Source organism: Gymnoscopelus microlampas, assembly GCF_963454915.1.
Source record: "Gymnoscopelus microlampas genome assembly, chromosome: 8".
Taxonomy (NCBI): domain Eukaryota; kingdom Metazoa; phylum Chordata; class Actinopteri; order Myctophiformes; family Myctophidae; genus Gymnoscopelus; species Gymnoscopelus microlampas.
The window spans coordinates 5,956,118-5,977,730 of NC_139945.1; the positions used below are offsets into that span (position 1 = coordinate 5,956,118).

General features: G+C 39.4%; 1 protein-coding gene across 1 annotated transcript; it reads right to left on the reverse strand.

Annotated features, from left to right (window-relative positions):
* Positions 1-2,983: 2,983 nt before the first annotated feature.
* Positions 2,984-18,852, reverse strand: LOC311050183 (T-lymphocyte surface antigen Ly-9-like). Its single transcript, XM_084064165.1, has 8 exons — positions 18,779-18,852; positions 10,820-10,848; positions 9,657-9,715; positions 8,005-8,328; positions 7,456-7,746; positions 5,170-5,325; positions 4,851-4,875; positions 2,984-4,727 (listed from the first exon to the last, which is right to left on the reverse strand). The coding sequence occupies exons 1-8, from the start codon at positions 18,779-18,781 to the stop codon at positions 4,673-4,675; spliced, it is 942 nt and encodes a 313-aa protein (XP_083920291.1). The 5' UTR covers positions 18,782-18,852; the 3' UTR covers positions 2,984-4,672.
* Positions 18,853-21,613: the final 2,761 nt, after the last annotated feature.

The window sequence follows — 21,613 nt, forward strand, 5'->3', positions numbered from 1 at the left end:
TCAAATTGTATATATATACTAGAGGGTCGGGGCGCTGCGCGCCCCTCCCCCCTAGCCGCTGCGCGGTGCCTTGTGTTTGTTGGTCTCTATAATATATAAAGCCATAATAGGAGATGTTCCCAATGGAGCTATGCCCAAATATGGAGTGTGTTGTCTGACCTCACTTGGGTCTCGTTGGGCGGTGGTCGGCGATGACGCTAAGGAACAACATGGCCGACTGTAATGTTGTGAGTTTGTGTTTGCCGCAATTAATTATGCTGCGAGGGGCCAGATGTGTGCTGAGCAGTATGAAGTGGCCTACAGACTGCGCGTAGTAATTCTGCACGTTGTGGCGTGTCTTGTTAGTGACATTGATATGTTGTTTTTGTGTTTAGTCCCACACAGTGGCAGTTTTTTTGGGGGGGTTTTGGGTTTAGAAATGTATATATAGATAGATGCTAGTGCACATCGAAAAACAAGACCTCAGAAAGCTATATGTCTTTTATTTCCCTGAACCGATCTGACAAAGGTCACAATAAATTTGACTTCAATGCATTCCATTGAACTTCCGGCTCCAGTTTTCCTCCCAGTGCATCAATGGTGCAAGCCAGGTTCTTTACATAGCCTTGTAATGCAGGGGGCGAAAGAGCATAGACATGAATACGAAGACGCAGGGTTATTGCCACCTGCTGAGCAGGGCCTAAATTAGGTTCTGAGTTCTGACCTTATGTGAAACCCAGCCGTATAGCGCAATGGAAACAAACCCAGAACCTGTGAAATATGTTAACACGACACAGTTCACTTGGTTCTTGTAGTCAAAACAAACCATGATATCTACTATAATATTCATAATCATAGACATGTTTATGATTTTCATAATCATAAACATTCAGTTAAAATAGTTGAACATATGCAGAAAGTAGTAGATCTTGGTGTAGCGGGAAAATGGAGTGCAGCCTAGTATTGACCCCTGGGGGACTCCGGTCTGCTAAGTATGTTCGGTTTAAGTGGTTAAATGGCATTAATTTTGTTTTTTCAGTTTAACAGTTTATGTATCTGTTTAATAAAACTCCATACAGTTTATGGACCTGATATCTACCGCCTACCTCGGATACAGGATAGGTGGGCACTAGGCACATCTGGGCTCCTCGATGTAAAATTGGCCATTCTGTCCAAAATTTTGAAAAATACAACATTTGATGAATTAATAATGTAAAGTATACGGTACATGATGTGAACATGCACGGTGCATCATTATCAGACTTAATGTTATGCTTCAACTTCTTGTTTATGCCCCAAAATGACTGGATATAGAGGTTTTGTAGCAATTTGTAGCAATTGTAGAAATATTAGACCTTAATTGTCAAATGTTTAAGCATGTTCTAATCATGTATACTTTACTTAAAAAAAATTTTTTTTAATATTAAATTGTTGGGAAAAATAGCCAATTTAACACAGATGTGCCCACTCTTCCTTGGTGCCCACCTATCCTCATTTGCCCACCTATCCTGTTACCTAACCTCCATACACTGAACAGCACCAAGGACGGCCACATGGTGAGCCAGGCCTGTTGATGAGCCATCGTCATAATGTGATCTTAGTCTGCCATCTACTGGCTGTTACAATAATGACATCTCGGGTGAAAATTTAAAAAAAGCTGTAGTGCAGCAGGGCCTTGGCATCAGGAAAACCACTGACTTTTCAACTTGAACTCTACTCTTATATGGGATAATTTCTACTTATTAAATTCCACATCAACCTCTGTAAACTACTTGGTGTTTGCCAGCCTACAGAGAGGAAGAGAGACAAGCTAGCACACAGAAAGTGTTCTGTGTGCTTGTCTCTCTGCCTCTCTGCATATCCATTGTAGCTTCAACATATGTAACTCTAATAGTAGGCCTAGTTCTGATACAGTTTACAATTTAGGCATGTAGCAGAAACACTCTAAAGCAGTGGTTCTCAAAATGTCAAGGACCTCCCTTTACTCTGACAGTATACAAATGGAACCAAATGGACCCGTTAGCGTCCATTTGGTTCCATTTGAATACTGTCAGGGTTATAGACCCCACTTTGAGAATGACTGCTCAAAAGCCTGATTTTCAATAGCAGATATTTCCGGCACGCTACACCATCGTATGATGTGTGGATACATTATCCATTATCCAGAGTGACTTGCAAAGTGCAAGACTGACGTTAAGTGGTATGATCCTTAATTACTGTAGTGTAGCCAACAGACAAGAAAATAAATTGTCAGTAGAGTGCAAAGAAATTAATTAAATGCAACAAAGTACCCATGATAACATGTAAACATCAAACCATCAAACCAAAGGCATCTGTCTAAACTATCTACTGTAGATAACATTCTCATTACTTAATTACTTACTTACTTACTTACTTAGCATTTGTGCTCAAGCAAACAGGGCCTGTCTATCTACTATATAAAATGTGACACAGCAAGCAGCTACTGGTCATAGACTCTAGAGGAACATGTGGGCTATCTATTGAACATGGGCAGAATGGTCAAGAGTACAGGATGATCAAACCAAAGTTATGTGTTTTTCTGTCAAATCACATGTGGGAAATGAAAGCAATGTTCTTTTGCGCATTGGGTCTTTCTCAGAAAGCTGGTAAGGGAAACCACATCGCCTGCCAAATCTTCCTTTCCTCAAGTGAAACTTAGATTTTTGACGACTTAACTCTCTACAAAAAACATCTCAGATTTGTTTCCAAGCATGGCGTAAATGTCTTTGAAAAACAATTTTAACAATGTGGTTCAGACCCCTTATGGAACCAATATTGATATTTCATGTACATTATGTTTATTGACTGCAGTGTTTAATTTCTGTAGTTGTGTTAGATTGGCCAATTTCCTTTTCTGTTAAGTATATAAATGCCTCCGGATATCCAGACAGTCACATTAGTATCAAAGAATAGAAAAGTCTACAAAAAGACTACATTTTCTGTTGACATCTTTATTTACATGATGATATGAATAAACATATACCTGTTGTCGAAAGGATAAAAACACATAAATGTTTTGTCTTAAAAAAATGATCCATTGTTGTCCTTTATAAAAACTAAGTTCACAGAAAATAAAAATGCAGTGCAAAATACAGTAGAAAAAGCTTATTTTTTTGAGAATTGTACCATTTACAAAAAGGGAGTAAGGGATTTAAAATTAACTACATTGTAGCTGGCAGTACTGAAAATAGTACATTTCACAAAAAATTGTGAAAATAAATAGAAGGATTTTACCTGTGCAACTACAGATAAGCCGGAAACATTACTCTCAGATTTTTTAAATATCTAAATACCACATTACTTCCCTTTGAAAGCATTAATATAAAGTGCAAGATCACATTAAAACAACACATGATTCTATGGCACTCAATCTGTCTCCGAAATGAAACAATTATGACCTGATATGATATGATGTCCTCCCAACGTTCATCTACTCAGTAGAACAGTGTTCTAAATAACGGAGCGCTTCACAGTAGACTGGGCTCAAGTCACTTTGCAGGTTTCTGTTCCGATCTAGAGCAGATACAGCAATAGCATTTATATGTGTGTGGAAATTACCGGATGCGGAAAGCCGGATCACACTGGTTTATTCAGAAAGAACGCTAAGATTTTCACAGGTACTGCAGAAAGAATTAGCTCCGCAAAGGAGTTGCCTTCACCACACACCTACTGTAGCAGCAATTTTAGAATAACTAATCATAACGCTTACATCTAAACTACCTTGAACCACTTTAAACCTATATATTTTGTCATACTGCGAATAGTGAAACTAGCAGATATACAAGCTCACAACGCTTTGTGTACTATTGCAGATCTTATTTTAGCAACTTTAGACCATTTCTTCCTTTTTTGCCTATTATGATATGCCCAAACTATAGGGAAGCCAGGTTGAGGGGAAAGCTGGGTATATATTCACATAGAAGTGGCCTATATTATTTTCATCAGTATGACAAATACTAGTGTATAGGCTATATGTGACCCTGACATAGCCAGACATTTTCACATTTCAAGCTCCCAATGGTTGTAAAGCCTTTCATAGCACTGAATCTGCACTTGTAAACGTGTTTAACAATAATTCATTATCCCTACACTGACTCTGTGGATTCTACCCTTCTTGTGCTTTTAGATTTCACAGTTGCATTCGACGCTGTAGATCTGAATTTCCTCATCTGTCATCTGGATCAAAGCCTGGATGGCCTTATATTTTGGAAAATGTAAATAATTAGACCCAGTGTTGCCTGTGATGCCCCTCATATAAATATTGTATATATTTGTATTTACATTTTAGGGGCAGGCCGTCTAGTAATCAGAAGGTCACCGGTTCGCCTCCCGGCCCTCTCATGTCAAAGTGTCAATGTGTCCCTTAGGCTTATAGCTCCACTCCGAGCAGCCATCAGCTGGGTGAAGCTGAAACTGAATCTCATCTCTCATACTTTGCAGTTGATCCAGAATGCTGAAGCTTGTCTTTTAACAGTTAAACACAAGCGAGAGCACCTTTCCCCTGTACTGGCCTGTTTGTAAAAGTCCTTTATAAATAAATGTGTATTTGGATCATAGCAGGCAGATGGTAGAAACATTTCACTTATAGAACTTTTTAAAACAAAGCTCTTTGTATTGGTTCCGGCAGAACATATTCAGTTCACAGATGATGTCCGTTTGCCGATGATACACTTTAAGATCCCTCAGTCTCTGCTGGCTGGTCCATTCTATTCAGAGCCATGTCCTCCCTAGCAAAACAAAAAATAGATAGAGTTTGTCAAATTTACACATCCTTAGCCAGCATGTTGCTTATAGGTACCATGACTGTTGGAAATGTCAACCAATTAAAGTTTCTAATCTAAGGTACTTACCCTGAATGTGTAGGCCCCGTTTCTGCTGAAAATCAACATAAAGAAAGGCTTGTGAGATGTTTTTGTGTGTTGTTATAATACACAATACCAATCATTAACCACTTTCAACCTGGCATCCCTATTTTGGCCATGTGATTACTCTGAAATGGTCAAAAACGGCATACATACCAGATCTAAAAGCTCACATCGCAATATGTTGTGAGCTTGTAGATCTGTTATTTTAACTATTCGTCATCACACAACAAAGTATATTATATGGGTAAATCATAACTCAAATGTGTGCAAAGCAGGTCAAATGTCACAGTTTTAGTGACATTACCATGATCAGGGCATGGAGTTTTGCATTTGTGTCGTATCAGGATGATGAGCGATGACGCTGCAATGATAACCGCCAGCACTACAGCAGCCGGTATCATCCATTGCGGGTTGTCAATGTCAATCGGTTTTGTGTCGTCATCATCCCTGGATTCCTTACCTGCAAATCAAACATACCACACTTCAAAGTTTAATCCAGTCCACGATCATAACACCAGAGGCAGCTCCACGAATCATGTTCAATCCAGATTTGGCTCAACAAAGGGAATGAACTCGTTCTCATGCTATTCAACAAAAATGTCTTAACCTAAGCTCTAGTCCATAATCGAATAGCAGCATTCCACTTGTAGCTATGCCCTGGATTTCAACATCATCTTTTTACCTCGGTAAAGGTGAGCAATGTTCAGTAGAAAAGGCTTATACAATATCCTTTCCATGTTTATAGTCTATTATTTGGTGGTGGGGTTAGCTGTAAACGTCTTTAGTCTCATCACACATGATGAGAGCATTACGTTCAGCTGATCCCCGCTTCCAGACAGAGCAGATGTACAAGTTAACTGTCAAGGTGATGTGACTCCGATATCTGTTTTTTTTTTAGACGAGAGATGACTTCTCCGCACCACCAGTGTTGCTAGATTTTGTGAGAGAAATAAGCAACCACATCTAGAAAAGCAAGCCCCAAAGAAGCAACTATGGCACTAAGCCATTATGAGCACTTTAATTAAACCTATAATTAGACACTGTATACATTGAAAATAGCCGATCTAAAAGCAAATTGAAAATAGACGATCTACAAGCTAAAATGCTACAAATGAAATGTGGAATATTTGGAAGATTTTCTAAACATTCTAACAACACAAATCTGGTATGGGGCTCCAGCTGGCACAAAACATTTTCAGATGGGGCTTATAGGGATAAATTAGCCTACATATTAACTTGGGGGTCCATGACATAAAAATATTTGAGAACCACTGGTTAAAATAATTGAACAATTGTGAAGTAAGCCCAAATAAGCAACTACACTTTAGAAACCAGCCCAGAAAACTGCACCCCACAGCTACCAATATTTACAAGCAACTTTACAGAAAAATACGCCAAAATTCGCTTATAATAAGCGGATATAGCAACACTGTTCAGTACGGTGACTTTGAAGTTGGATGTTGTTGGATGCAGCCTTCCAGATTGATCATGACCTACACCTGGTCATCCGCACGTTTCAGGAATATAGACCAACACGGGAACTACAAATTTCACGCCCAGTTTCGAGACGGCGCCGCTACTCGAGGTCCGTGAGAACTATGAACTGCAGCTGCCAATGCATTCCCTATGAGAGGATATGAGAGTTAGCCTACTTTTAAAATATTTCTACATTAACTGGAGACGATACTTATTTAAATAAAAATATGTTTCCAAATGTATGGAGTGTCTTTGACAACATATCTTTCTTAATAGTTGATGTGTTTCACATTTAATTTTCTACTTTAATGGATTAGCCATAATCTTAACACAGCAGAGGGTAGACGGCAAACAGAGAAGTTGTCGCATTTCAGTGACATCAGTGTCTTTACGAGCGCAGAGCGCCGACCAGTGGCGTACCCACTGTAGAGGCAGGACAGGCGGTCGCCTGCCCAACTAAGATCTCGAAAATGTGTCATTGCGTGCTTACTGTACTCAAAGTCACGCATCCAACAAGCTTTGAACCGAGCAGATTGGACCTTCTGTTCCAGACATAATGACCAAAACATCTTGAAAACGGCCACTTTCGCCGGTTTTCTGGGTATTGAAATCCTCAAGGGATGCGTCGGTGGGGTATATACCATGTGACCACTTAAACTTTAGATTTCAGATGCTAGATCTTTTAACACACAGATGGAGTATATTATAGTATATTGTGGGTAGTATATCGAGATGACAGATATGGGACATTAAAAAGGATAAATTAAACAAATGGGACAGTTTATTAGAACACAAAAGAAATCGCTACAGCCTCAATAGTTAACCAGTGAAAATACAGTATTTTACAAAGCCTCTTATAGAGATTGCATTGAGAGCTGCAGTTCATCATTCTAACGGACCTCTAGTAGCGGCGCTGTCTCAAAAGTGGGCATGAATTTGTAGGCGCCCGTCACAGCCCGTGTGTGTCTATACCAATACTTTTGTACTTTTGCTGAAGTAAAATTTTAATTCCGGACTTATACTTGTAACAGAGTATTTCTACATTGCAGTATTGATATTTTTACGTAGTAAAGTTATAGTGCTTTTTCCACCACTGCTGGGGTTCAGTACTTACACACTGTGATGTAATTAGAAGTGACGTCCCCAACAGAGCAACGGAAAGATAGTGGCCGTCCAGAAGTGCAGTTGACGGAGGCAGTGCGTGTGATGTTGAACAGCCGGGAGTCTTTGTCTTCTTTTCTGACCTCTTTGCCGTTCGTGAGTCTCCAGAGCTCGCCGCCCGTGGTTACATTCCACGTCACCTGAGGTTCGGGGTAGCCACCGCATGCAGCACACGTAACCACGCAGACAGGGTCATCATCATGGCAATCTTTGTTCACTGACAGTGTAGGTTTAGTGTCTTTGGCTACGGAAGAAAGACAGTGAGTGTGAGAAATATTCTCTGTGATTAAACAGATGAACTATACTTTATAGACTGCATTTTCCTCAAACTGAGAACATATTTCTGGCATCTATATGTGAGAGTAAAAAAGACAAAAAAGACCATTCTTGGTAACCCGCATTTTTGGAATATAGGCCTACTTGTTAATAAAACCTGTGGAGAAATAATGGTGAAATAAGCATGTCAATCAAACAACAGGCCATATGAAATATAGAGTCTTACGTTTGACCTCAAGGGTGAATTGGTTTGGTTTTGTTGTGCTCCCAGTGCCAGCCGTTGTACGGTACAAAATGTGACAGTGATACTGCCCACTGTCCGAAAATGTCAGATTCCACAACTCTATGGTTCTTTTGGTGTGATCCACCTGACTGCGGTTCTGATCAGGACTAGTGTAAGACTTTGTTGTGTGGTACCCATTTATGAATATTTCACCAAACATTTTAGTCTGTTTCTGCAAGTAGAGCAGATACAGTGGCCTCTCTTCGTCAGATTGGCACTGAAAGGTGACGCTCCCACCAACCTCTCCCTGGATCACAACCGCAGAGCCTGAGAAAGACAATCAGAACAAGGGTCAAAGGTGAAGGGCTACTAAAAATACGTTTTAGAATCATTGTGTAATTGTTAATGGATTTAGGCTGGAATTACGATTTAATGATATCAAAGTATCTTTTGTCAAGCAGTGTGGACTTGCAAAAGGAATATAAACTTGAACGTGGCTTGACATGCTACTGTAACTGTACGAGAAGCAACTACAAAAAATGCATTTAGTCATAACTTATACGGTCTGAATAATACCTGTCTTAAGCACCACAAGATGTCATTTGGGCAGAATATTTCAATATTTAGTGCCCCTCAAACAATGCAAACATAGCATGAATATTACCCATTTTAAGAGAGAAAACTAAAACACATGTGGTAGATATTAATATCTATGGCAGTACACACCTTATGCCTGCTAATAAAAATGCATCAAATGACATCAAGATATTTCTAAACGTAAAGCTTCACTCTGTAACTGTGATGTCGACCCCGAGATTCAAACTCGGGTTCCCTCTGTGTAAGTGCTGACATTTTGATCACTGAGCTAATAGAGCCTGCCCGCTTGCACAGAAGAGAAGAGCAGGGAGTCCAAATACAACCACCATAGTTGTTTTTTATACTGTATTAACATACTCTTCATATTGGTCAAAATAACATCGTATGCACTAAAAAAGGGTGCATAGTGTAGCTTTAAAGCAGCACTGCGTAATTTTCCTCTTCTACGCTGGATTTAAACCCGGTTTCCTTCGCAAGTGCTGAATTGTTTTACCATTGAGCTAATAGAGCCCACCTGCTTGCTCAGGGGCTACATTGAATCTTGACCATCAGGTCAAAATTGTCAGATCCTGTGTCTAGGTGAGACATGACCTTTGACACAATCTAAATGTCTCAATAGAAGAGCAGGGAGACAAAGTTGTATTAACATACTCTACCATACAGATTGGACAAAATTACATTTTATGCATTAAAAAGGTTACATAGTGAGGCTTTAAGTAAACACAATTAGAGTTGTTTTTGATTGTTTTGTTTGTTTCCAGGGTAGACATTTGTGTTGTGGTTTCAAGGGAGCAGGGTTCAGTACATTTTGTCACATCTTTTTACAGACGAATTCCTCTGCGTTCCACTTCTCCTTTCCCTTTTCATGTGAAACCTGATGCATGCAATGTCCTTTCCACCATCCATGGCATTTGTTGTGGTTATAGCTCCCTTTTCTGATAAATAATATGGCTTTGAATTAAAAAAAAAAACTAATGAATAACCCGCTGTAAAGATTAGATTAATGATTGTTTGGGATGAGTAAACTGTGCTGTCATTGTTATTTTGTAAGCCCATACCTGTGGCAGTCAGGGACAGGAGGTGTGTCAACAGCAGAGCCCACATCACGGAGTTGACGCTGTTGACATGGAATGGAATGATTCACATAAGCTTATTTGTATGTTTCCATAGTTACACAGGTAAACAAAGTCAGACATACTGTACACATGTACACAAATGTTGGTTCTCAAACTATTTCATGTCAAACCCCCCAAATCAATTTGGCCGCGGACCCCGATCGGAAAATATGTTGTGCCAGGGACCCTCAGGGATTTGTGTTATTAGAATGTTTAAAACATATTCAAACATTTTCAAATGTCTTCAAGATGTTTTGGTTTGATTTGGTTTTGAATGATTTTCTTTTTTTTCTATCAGCTATTTTCAAATGGCCGACATAATATAGGGTTAATATGGTTAAACTGATTTTGATGCTATATTAACTTATTTAGCTGGGGACTCCATGAAACCCCCTCAAGGACCCCTGGGGGTCCCCGGAAATCACTTGAGAACCACTGTCTGTCTGTCTGTCTGTCTGTCTGTCTGTCTGTCTGTCTGTCTGTCTGTCTGTCTGTCTGTCTACCTTTCTCTCTGTCTGTGTATCTGAAGCTAATGTCACAAACCACTGGACCGAGTATGCCACAGAAGCGCCTTTTTCACAGACTGTAGGTTTTATACTTAATACTGATTACTGAAATAAGAATAAGAATCTTTAATTTTATAAGTCAAAGGGGATCTGATCAGGCCCAAATTTTTAGTCGTATGTAAATGTTATAGAAATGTCATATTTCATGACTGATATCTAAATTTGTAGAAAATGAGGCTAAGTGATTAAAACCAGGAAAAGACAACACTTACGCCATATCACAATATTACAATATCTAAAACCCCAGACGATATCTAGTCACAATATCTCAATATCGATATAATATCTATATATTGCCCAGCCTTATGTTATGAGCTCTCATTCAGTGAACAGCCAACAATTAGATATAAAAGAATTCCCAACATGGCTACATCCACACATCCATGGCTTCAACTACTGTTCAAACCTCTGCAGACTTTTGTAGGAAGCCTGGCTGGTTTGTCTGTAAATAATCAACTTGTTAGTCACAGCTGCTGTGAACGTTTGAGTCATAATCTCACAGGTATCTCACACACAACAGAAAATGAAAGTGATACTCACAGAGAAATCCTTTTCTTCATTGGTTCCTGCTGGATACAAAACAGAGGAGGAAGTTTTTATTAATACAATATTATGAATATACATGTTGAAATATTGAATATCGAATTGACTGAACAGTGATAGCAGGCCTGACGTTCAGTGTCGTTTTCTTATGAAAAGGTGGGTGATTTGTATCAATTTAACTTTAAACCAGTGGTTCTCAACCTTTGTCAAAGACCCTCAAATTGATATGCATCACGCCACCGATCCCCCAATTGATTCAATAAATGTGCTATCTCTGGGACCCCGCCCTAATCTACAATGTGAAATCCTCAGTGTTAACTTGACTTGAGTGTACACATGGAACCAAATGGATCTGTAAAGGGTCCATTTGGTTCCACTTGTACACGCGTTTGAGACCAGTGACTTAAACCCATGCTTTGTTGACCGGGGTCACACTTTGCTGACCCATATGACCACTTGGGTGGGCCGCATACATTTTTACATACAGATTGTCATGTTTATTTTAATGATCAATCAATTGATTGTGTTCCAGCTTGGATCAAATTAACTAATACAGTAGTCCTATTTATCACATTGAAAACATTTTATCTTTTAGGTTTTCAGGAAATATATTATTTTCTTTGCATATAATTCATATTATATTATCACTGAAATATTTGTGTTTTGCCAATTAGTTGAGGGCCCACGTGCGATACCCTCGTGGCCCCGGGTCCCACAGGTTGAGAACCATGGATGTAAATCACAAAGTATAGAGAATGTTTCTTGTTGACCTTCAGTCTCTAATTTCCTCATCAGCAAAGAGGAAATTAGCTCAGTGTGTTCCCTGCAGGAAGACAAATCAAACGTGACGTGAGGAAATTCCCATAGTGGGAGGGAAAAAAGTACTATGGGAATTTCATTTTTGCCTCACATAGCCAGACCATCAGTCAGCCTACCTACTGATGTCTGGTGACACCCAAATTCAATGAATGGGCTAAAACTGGTTGGGAACAATTCAAAGTTTAACCATTCGCTCTATATTAAAGGGATACCCCTTTAATATAGTTCACCCCCAAAATGACTATTTTTCTATTGATTAGTCACCCCATGGAGACTTGAATTCATGGATATGTTTTTGTTTTTGTCGCATTCCTAATAAGCGGTTCTGGTAGGAGACACAAAGAGTCTCCTTTGTGACTCCTACCGGAACCGCTGCCTACCGGCCCGCTTGTCATCAAATTATTGGCTTAGGAATGCGACAAAAAAATATCCATGAATTCAAGTCTCCATGGGGTGATTAATTCATAGAACTATCCCTTTAAATATCTTGCTTGCTTACAATGCTTGCGACGCATTGTAATCTTGTAGATCTGGATTTTTTTGCGTTTTTTCCCCCATAATACAGAGGCTGGGGTTTAAGTGATAAGGCGCTCAGCAGTGGTAAAGTAGCTGCCCACCACCACAAGAAATAGTGAAAATAGCAGTACTATTTTCACTAGTTTGGGTCCGGAGAAATGTCCAATTTCTCTTTTGGGTCTAAAAAGTTTGGGAACCTCTGCTCTATACTACGTCAGCTCCTTTTATTTTTCCTTCTGCATAAAACATTTTCGCAGAATGTTTTCCCAGAATAGGGAAGCTATAATAGGGTTCATGTGGTTAAAGATAGAGGATTGGCCCTGTCTCTTCCTTCATGTTTCACGCAGCCTTGTAAACCGGTTCCACAAAGCTGTGTTTCCCACACTATCACTTTCTTTTCCCGCTCATTCTTTGTATGTGTTCAAGGTCAAGTAAGGAAGGAGCTGGCCAGGAAGTCTCATTCCACTACATGCTTTGGAAGTAACACTTGTGTGATCCTTGTTGGTAAAAACAAAATCCTTGTTGGTAAAAACAAAATCCGTTGGGTACTTTCTGAGATTGGTCATGAAAAAGGAACTCAGGCAGCAAGCAGATGATGCTATAGCGACTGACCATTATATGACGACCATGCAGACGTACCTTGGTCATTCATTCCTTCTCATATTTGTGTTAGTTAGGCTTGTTTTTCTTCACCACAATGTTAAAAATCTAATTTAGATGTTATTTTTTTAGATTGTTATTTAAACACATGCTAGGTTCATTGTTTACCTGATATCCTGATTGTTTACCTGATATCCTATATATTTCAATGTACAGATTATTATATATATATTTTTAATAGTACATTATTTAGACCAGTGGTTCTCAAACATTTTTGGCTCAGGGCCCCCCTGTAAATAACCTTTTCATCGACTGCACCCCTGAATTACATTACTTTACAGCATCTTACATTATGGGAAATATGTAAATATTTCCCCCTAAGATACAATGTCAGGAGGAGGAAAACTTTTGAGAGAATATCTGTTTCCATTCGGACAGATTGAAAATAAATTTATACTTGCCGTTTAACCACTTAAATCCCAGCATCCCCATCCTGGGGGGAACATTCACCAACAATAGCCGATCCACAAGCTCACAACGCGTCACAACGGGTCGCATTGTGACCTTGTAGATCGGCCATTTTTGGTGAAGAGAATTGGTGTACTGTAGGCTGAAAAAGATTGCACCAAGTACAGTGCAACTCAGGTCTGTTTCACAACGTTTAGACTTTGAGAAACCCTGGTTTAGACTGATGCCAGGTTCTTGGTTTCTCTGAGATCCTAGTTTACTGAGGCACTACACTGTCTCTCTGCACTTGATCTATTTGTTTGACTTGCCTATTGTGAGTCGCTCTGGATGAGAGTGTCTGCTAAAGGCCTACATTGTAAATTGTAGCTGTATGTTCCCTCTCAAGACCCCCAAAAACAATACGCAAATGCATTTGGGATGAACAAATCTGTATCAGAGCACACACCAAGCTCATTAGCTTCCACTTGCCCCGCCAAAAACAATGAAAAAACGTCCCTTTAGTCATGTCTTGATGCCTATAGCAAAAAAAAAGCTGTATAAAAATGTATAATAAGCAATATAAGCGCTCCACTGTACATGTTCAAAAGCAGGAGCATTCTGTTCATAGATAAGGGCTTTGGACACTCCTAACACTCCTCCTCACACTGCCTGCTGAAGGCATAGCGACCTCAGTTGCACTCTGTAATTTTCTATACCTCCCCTGCCCTCCCCTCCCCTCCCCAAGCAAAGTCACAACGTGTTGTTATTAAGACCTGAGGCTGATTCTACAAAATATCTTCTAAATCCCAACAGTTTTCTGAAAAAAAAACGTATGTTTCTATATCAGTGGTGCTCAAACTTTGTCATGCCAAGGACCCCCAAAATGGTATGTATTTGGCCGCCGACCCCCATCTCAAAATATTTTGTTCCAGGGACCCCCAGAAGCAAATGGACAGCAGTTGAGCATTATCATTCCTGGTACTGTTGCAGTTGTGCTTAAAATTGTCTTTAATCCTGGTCCCCGTTTGGGACAGCATGTAGCCAGGGGATGTGTATCAGTATGTCAGAGGCAGAACGAATGTTTTAGCTCCCACGTGGTAAGTAGTATATTATAGACTTATAGAACATGTAATCACATGACTTAACGACTTGAACCCAAGCGTCCAGACTCTAGGGCAAACATTTGGCCAACATAGCAGATCTACAAGCTCACAACACACTGGAACACAGCACGTTTTGAGCTTGTAGATAAGCTATATTTGGTGAAGGTGTACATGGAAATACTAGAGGGGCCTAAATAAGAAAAATGAAGAAAAAAAAACGAACGCTTACGCGTTTCGGCGAAGAGCCTTCAACGGAGCGTTCACTAGAGGGGCCTACTGATTTGAAAACAAATCATATCATGGCCCAAATATGAAGGACCACCAACCAAGGTTCTACAAGGCAAATGTAAAAAAGGAAAAGTTTTATCTCCAAATAGTTTCCACACAGTTTTAGACCTTCATTTAGATGTCACCAGGCGTTATCGGTAGGCATCTCCCATCTTCTGGCTACACGAGACCAGCGGTGGAAAAAGTACTACATTTCTTTAAGTAAAAGTATCAAAACTGCAATGTAGAAATACTCTGTTACAAGTAAAAGTCCAGAATTCAAAATGTACTTGAGTAAAAGTACAAAGGTATTATTATACCGAAAGTAGAAAGTACTCATTATGCAGAATGTCCCATTTCACACGTTTTCAAATCTATACAAACTTTTGAAAAAAGCCGAAATAATTGGGTAATGTATGTTTTGTAATAATAATCAAAATCTACAAAGTAACTAGTAACTAAAGTTTTCAAATAATTGTAGTGGAGTAAAAAAAACAATATTTGCCTCTGAGACGTAGTGGACTAGAAGTAAAAGTACACGAACATTGGAAGTACTCCAGTAAAGTAAAAATCACACCCAGTGTGAAGTGGGCGGTGTGTGGTCATCACAACATGACTCACTTTAAAAAAAGGATAAATGACTTTTGTTAAAGTCCATACTGCTATTCATAGGGCTGCACATGTGTCATGTGTTTCGCTAGCCAATCACAGTCCTGAATTTGCAAAGTCAGCCAATCACATTACAGTTAGTGGTGATGACACTAGCTGTAATGTGATTGGCTGATATGAAAAAAGTATCGATTTGCATTAACAATGGAAGGGTTAGGGGGTACACAAATTTTTTGGTCGGTGTCCAAAACTCACTTATAGGGGGCGGCTACACCGCCCCAAAAAATACCTCCAAATTGTACTTAAGTACAGTACTTAAGTAAATATACAAAATTACACCACTGCACGAGACTGGGCTTGTAGAGATATCCCTCACTATCTGTCACACTCAATTACTCTCACACTCTCTCACACACAGTGCCAAGAATACACCCACAGCACACGTGCTACATGCTGGCAGTCGCGCATGCAGGCTGGCACTGTCTGTGTGTGTGTGTGTGTGTGTGTGTGTGTGTGTGTGTGTGTGTGTGTGTGTGTGTGTGTGTGTGTGTGTGTGTGTGTGTGTGTGTGTGTGTGTGTGTGTGTGTGTGTGTGTGTGTGTGTGTGTGTGTGTGTGTGTGTGTGTGAGCCTGTTTAACAGAATAAATGCCTGCCTTCTCAACAGATGATGAGTGATATGACCTAATTAGTATTCTTTCCTCAAAGTTAAACTTCAGACTATTGCCAAAAAGAATACGGTAATCTCAATTATTTTCAGCACCCTATTGACCGGGGTCCTCCACGGGTTGTTAACGTGAATACAATCCAAAAGTCCAAAAGATACAATCATTTTTAAAAGTTACAACAATGCCATCAAGTAAGATAAAAGCTGTATAAAATAGGAGTTTTAAGAAGAGATTTAAAAGAGGACACTGAGTTTGCCTGCCTGAGATCCCCAGACAGGGAGTTTCACAGCTGAGGGTGAAACACGGTAAAAAACCCGGTCACCCTTAGAGACGAGACGGGATTTTAGGAACCATTAGTAGGGCCCTGCAGGAGGATCTCAGGCAGCCCCTCTGATAGAGAAGGCTTTCTGTCAGAAAGGAGGCTCAAATGACATCCAAAAGCCAGTTGGAATAGTGACCCTGGTAGCTTACAGTGGGTATGGATTGGTGTGATATGCTCACTTCTCTAATAGTACGTGTTAAAAGCCTGGCAGCAGCATTTTATTTATCTGATGTCAGATGTCACCAGACGTATTGGCAGCCAGAGATCCCTGATCCTCTAGCTACGTGAAACTATCGCAATCCTAACTGCATGGCTAGTTTACTGACTTATAAATAAACTATGCAGTTATATGGCTGTTGTCAAACAATGAGTCTGTTGTTATCTGTTGTCTACGGATTGGGAATTTCCCTATCGGTAATCGGTCACATGATGTACAAAGCAAAGATAATGCCTTTTCATTGTTTTACTGTTGAATTACAGTTATTTATTCACACATAAGTGACACTCAGCTTAGTAAGAGTTCCATGACGTGTAAGAAGCTATATATTTCTACTACGCAGAAACTAAACTAAACGCAGAAGCACAATGGTGCATATTGTAAACCAGTGCATTTGCTTACTTCCATAGATCATAAGTCACATACAATCTGTTAATAGTGCCTCGAAAGTCACAGAGTAATTACAATATACAGTATATAGCACTTTGGATCTTTAACATCATGTCCTGTGTTTTCTAAATCATTTCATTTATCAAAGGAATTCCTCTTTTTACGTTATGATAATTCACTAAACCTAACCCTGTAACTTGCATTGAGAACACTACTATAGGCAAGATAGCAGGGTAGGCATGTATTTAATTGTTTACACACTTTCTGTATTACAGATGCCCCTTACAATGCTGAGCTTTCCATCATAATTATTCATAGAACTTCTTCAGAGAAGTGCTCTTAGACTTATACGTTGAAAACTGTAATGTCCTGTGAGAGGAAATGTTTGGTGCACCACAATTTCAAAAGCTCATCAGATCAACAAAAACAATAACAGTAATCCTAAATCATCTGTAGCAGCAAACATAAAATCATCACAGACCAGTCAAACTCTGCAGAAGGTCTGCGAGCGAAAGCTCAAAGCTCACATAAATGTGAATGCAACAGAGAAGGCGCACAGAAGCTCCATGCTTTCTAATTTACTATACTGTTTTATAATATAGGTTACCGATTACTAGAAGTTCCTCTCTGTCATGTAATCAATGAATCTGATCATTCAGCAATAAAACCCTCACACCATAACTCATAAACACCACGCCCCTCTATCCTTTGTTGACACTAAATCTCTAAGACAAAACCAAAAATAAGTTGTAGTAAGAATGAGTTCACACTTTTCTGTGCTTTGGTATATTTTATATGCAATTGTTTTTGTTTGTCATACAGTAGGCTACAAAGAAATGCAGAGTAGTGTTCAATGCCTTGTTCCACAAAACAACAGAGAAACTAAACTAGTAAGGTTACATTCATGACTGGTAAGCAAGTCACATATCCCCTTTTCTCTGTTGACATCCTGGCCGTAGCCTTATACTACTTTTATGTTACAATGAGTGTTACAAAAGTGGTTCTCAAATAGTTTCAAGTGAGACAATTGTGTAACAGGGACTTCCACGGTTTGTACATTTTTCCCCAAAAAGTGCAGAAAACTTAAAATAGTGTTTGAATTTAAACTGTTACTCATTTTGCTGGGGACCCCCGGGAACCCCCTCAAGGACCCCTGGGGGTCCCCAGACCCCACTTTGGGAACCAGCGTGTTACAACACAAAAGAACGAGCACATAGCTACAGTACTGACTATATTTCAAATAGCTACACGCGTCAACGAAATCCATTCATTCATTCATCCACAAACCACACAGGCGCAGACATGAACAGGCATTTTTGTAGCTACTATACATGGATCAGTGCTCAACTCTGAATTTGGAGGAGCTCACCCAAAAACAAACAGGAGAAACACAAAACCAAATAAGTAACTATGCACTTTCATGCTAGGCCTCTATCCAGTTGGACACAGAATAAGGCGCAATGAGAGAATATTCATAGATATTTGTCTTTTACAAGCCAAAAGAGTAATTGCATTGACCTGGAAGAGGCCGGATAGACCAAGCATTGCACAGTGGTTCAGGGAACTGTCTTTATGCCTACCCCTAGAAAAAAATCACATATATACTTAAGGACAAACAAGAGGTGTGGGGTCGTTTTATACAGTATATGGAAAACAATAATCTGCCACATTTAATGGAAGAATCTGGAGAGGAGTAGTGCTGATGTCAATGTATGTTTTTCTTTTGTTTTTGTTTTTTCATTGATTGTCTTGTATGTTTTATTGTAATTGTCCTTTTTGTTTTCTGCTGTGTTTGTAATATAATGTTGAATTTTTTTGTGAAAAGAAACATATTGTTGAAAAAAAAGCACTTTCTTTGATAGTAAAAAAATGTATTCAAAAATTAATTAAAATGTCCATCAAAACCACGACAGACGTCTCTCAGACACGTCTCGTGTAGCCAGAAGATGTAACATTTTTCAAAGGCACAGAAGAGAAAATGAGATTATTGAGCAAACTCACCATTGCTGGAAGCTGTATCTCTCGGTGGACAGGCAGTGAAATGAAATGTGAGAGCGCAGAGAGAACTGCTCTCTGTTGTCAGTGAGAGGTTGTGATTGGTGATGACCATTCTACTTCTCTATTTTTGTAGTCTAAGCCTCTAGGGCGGAGTCAGAACCGTGACTCACACTTTCACTTTGAACTTCAGAGAGTTTAGACTGCTACAGTAAGACTGCATGTGACCGGTGATCACCCCCTATGATAAGCATGGAGAGGAGACTCCTTGTTGTTGTTGTTGTTGTTGTTGTTGTAGTTGGCATGGAGACAGAACTACAGTTAATAGTGACAGTTATTGTGTCTAAAGCTGCAATCCGGGAATTATTTTACTCACTTACAGTATACCATATTGTCGCTGTCGGGCAACTCCATTTTTTATTTTATTGTTATTTTCTTATAAATCAGTACTATTGAACACCCTTTACGTCTGTGTGTGGGTTTTACAAATATTGAACCAATGAAAAGTATTAAAAACGTGCTTCTGACTAAACCTCCTAACTCATTTGGATCCTCAAACGGTCGGTCAAACCAACTCCAACTTGTGGGGTTAAGTGGTTTGTCCCCCAATGATTAGAATGATCAGAATGAATGTGGAGATGATCATTAGAAAGTCATCTCCACATTAATAGCGTGAACTTGTAGATCTGCTATTTTCAAACACTTTAGTACTTTTACTTTTGGTATTTAAAAAAAAAAAAATAATAATATTTTATTTTTCATTTTAATTTTCACACATTTTGATACCAATACTTTTGCACTTTTACTCAAATAAATTTGGAATTCCAGACTTTTACTTAGTACTTCTACATTGCAGTATTGATACATTTACTTAAGTAAAACATTTGAGTACGTTTTCCACCCCTGGTATCAGGTAAGACGCCTGGGCTTGTAGTGATATCCCTCACTATCTGTCACACTCAACTGGGCGATGCCAGGTAAGACGCTGGTTGACAAGTAATGTCTGAAGCCCATGAAACAAGTGGGGATTCCCTCTTATGTATATTTTTGGTTAGGGCTAAAATGTATATCTGTCTCTCTGATCATCAAGGTGGTCTGGGACTAGCCTGGTTCCAGACAAATCTGCCATTGCAAAATTGCATTGCACTTTAGCCCTCGGCAGATTAGATCCACGCAGTGTGTGGTGTGATATTGTCTGGCCACGCGAGGCTAGTCTGGGACAGGTCTGCTTTCTGTTGAGAAGCATTATTCAGTTATGTCTGCTACAACATTTAGTAAAAAAAAAAAAAAACAATAATACTAATAATCAAACGTTCTGTTTGCCACTGCTTTTATTGATTGTTTTTATCTTTATTATTTTTCTGTTTTAGTTCTATTTCATTTTTTTTGTTTTTGTTGTAATTCAAAGGTCCTTTTATAACTTGTTTTATTTCGCTCTGTGTCTTGATGTTTTAATGCTTGTTTTATATCAATCCCTTTGAATTGTCTTGTTGATGGAATTTGCCTTGCCTTGCCTTGCCTTGTGTGAGCGGTAGATGTTTGGTTTGCAACACTGGAGACGCTGGTTTTTCCCGGTTGGTGCAGTTGTAATTACCTCATCATGACATCGAACGTGCAGATCCTCGCTTTAACTATAAATTCATGGCGTTGCTGCAATTTAAAAGTAATATTAATCATTCACTATTTATACATCAGGACAAATGATATCACTGTACGATGAACAAAAGGCAGCTTCCTCATCTCATGTCCTAGACAAACGCAGCAAGGCAGCTGTTACATGCATGTGGTTCAGTGTTTAAATACTGGTCACAAGAAAGAAGCAAGCTCACTTTGGAAGCCCTTGGCCCCAAACAATCCCAACCCCACACACACACAGTCACACACACACACACACACACACACACACACACACACACACACACACACACACACACACACACACACACACACACACACACACACACACACACACACACACACACACATAGGGGAGCGTACTCAAGTTCCCTCAACCCTATGTTCCCTCAGCCCTATGTTCCCTCAGCCCTATGTTCCCTCAGCCCTATGTTCCCTCAGCCCTATGTTCCCTCATCCCAAATTAGACCCTATGTTCCCTCAGCCCTATGTTCCCTCATCCCAAAATAGACCCTATGTTCCCTCAGCCCTATGTTCCCTCAGCCCTATGTTCCCTCATCCCAAAATAGACCCTATGTTCCCTCAGCCCTATGTTCCCTCAGCCCTATGTTCCTTCAGCCTTATGTTCCATCAGCCCATGTAATATTCTAATGTTTTGTCTTGTCTGTCTGTCTGTCTGTCAGTATCATGTCAGTATCAAGGTCAGTATCATGTCAGTATCATGTCAGTATCAAGGTCAGTATCATGTCAGTATCATGGTCAGTATCATGTCAGTATCATGTCAGAATTATGTCAGTATCATGGTCAGTATCATGTCAGTATCATGTCAGTATCATGGTCAGTATCATGTCAGTATCATGTCAGTATCATGGTCAGTATCATGTCAGTATCATGTCAGTATCATGGTCAGTATCATGTCAGTATCATGTCAGTATCATGGTCAGTATCATGGTCAGTATCATGTCAGTATCATGGTCAGTATTATGTCAGTATTATGTCAGTATCATGGTCAGTATCATGGTGGTCAGTATCATGTCAGAATTATGTCAATATCAGGAGTGGTTATTTGCTTCAGTCATCAAAACGATTTCTATAAGTTTAGGGTTGTAATGGATAAAATAAAATAATTTACCCATAATTTTCCTATGACTGATAAAAGTATTAAACTCCCTTTTTAATACAGTATCTACTGTGTTAAAACGTTTC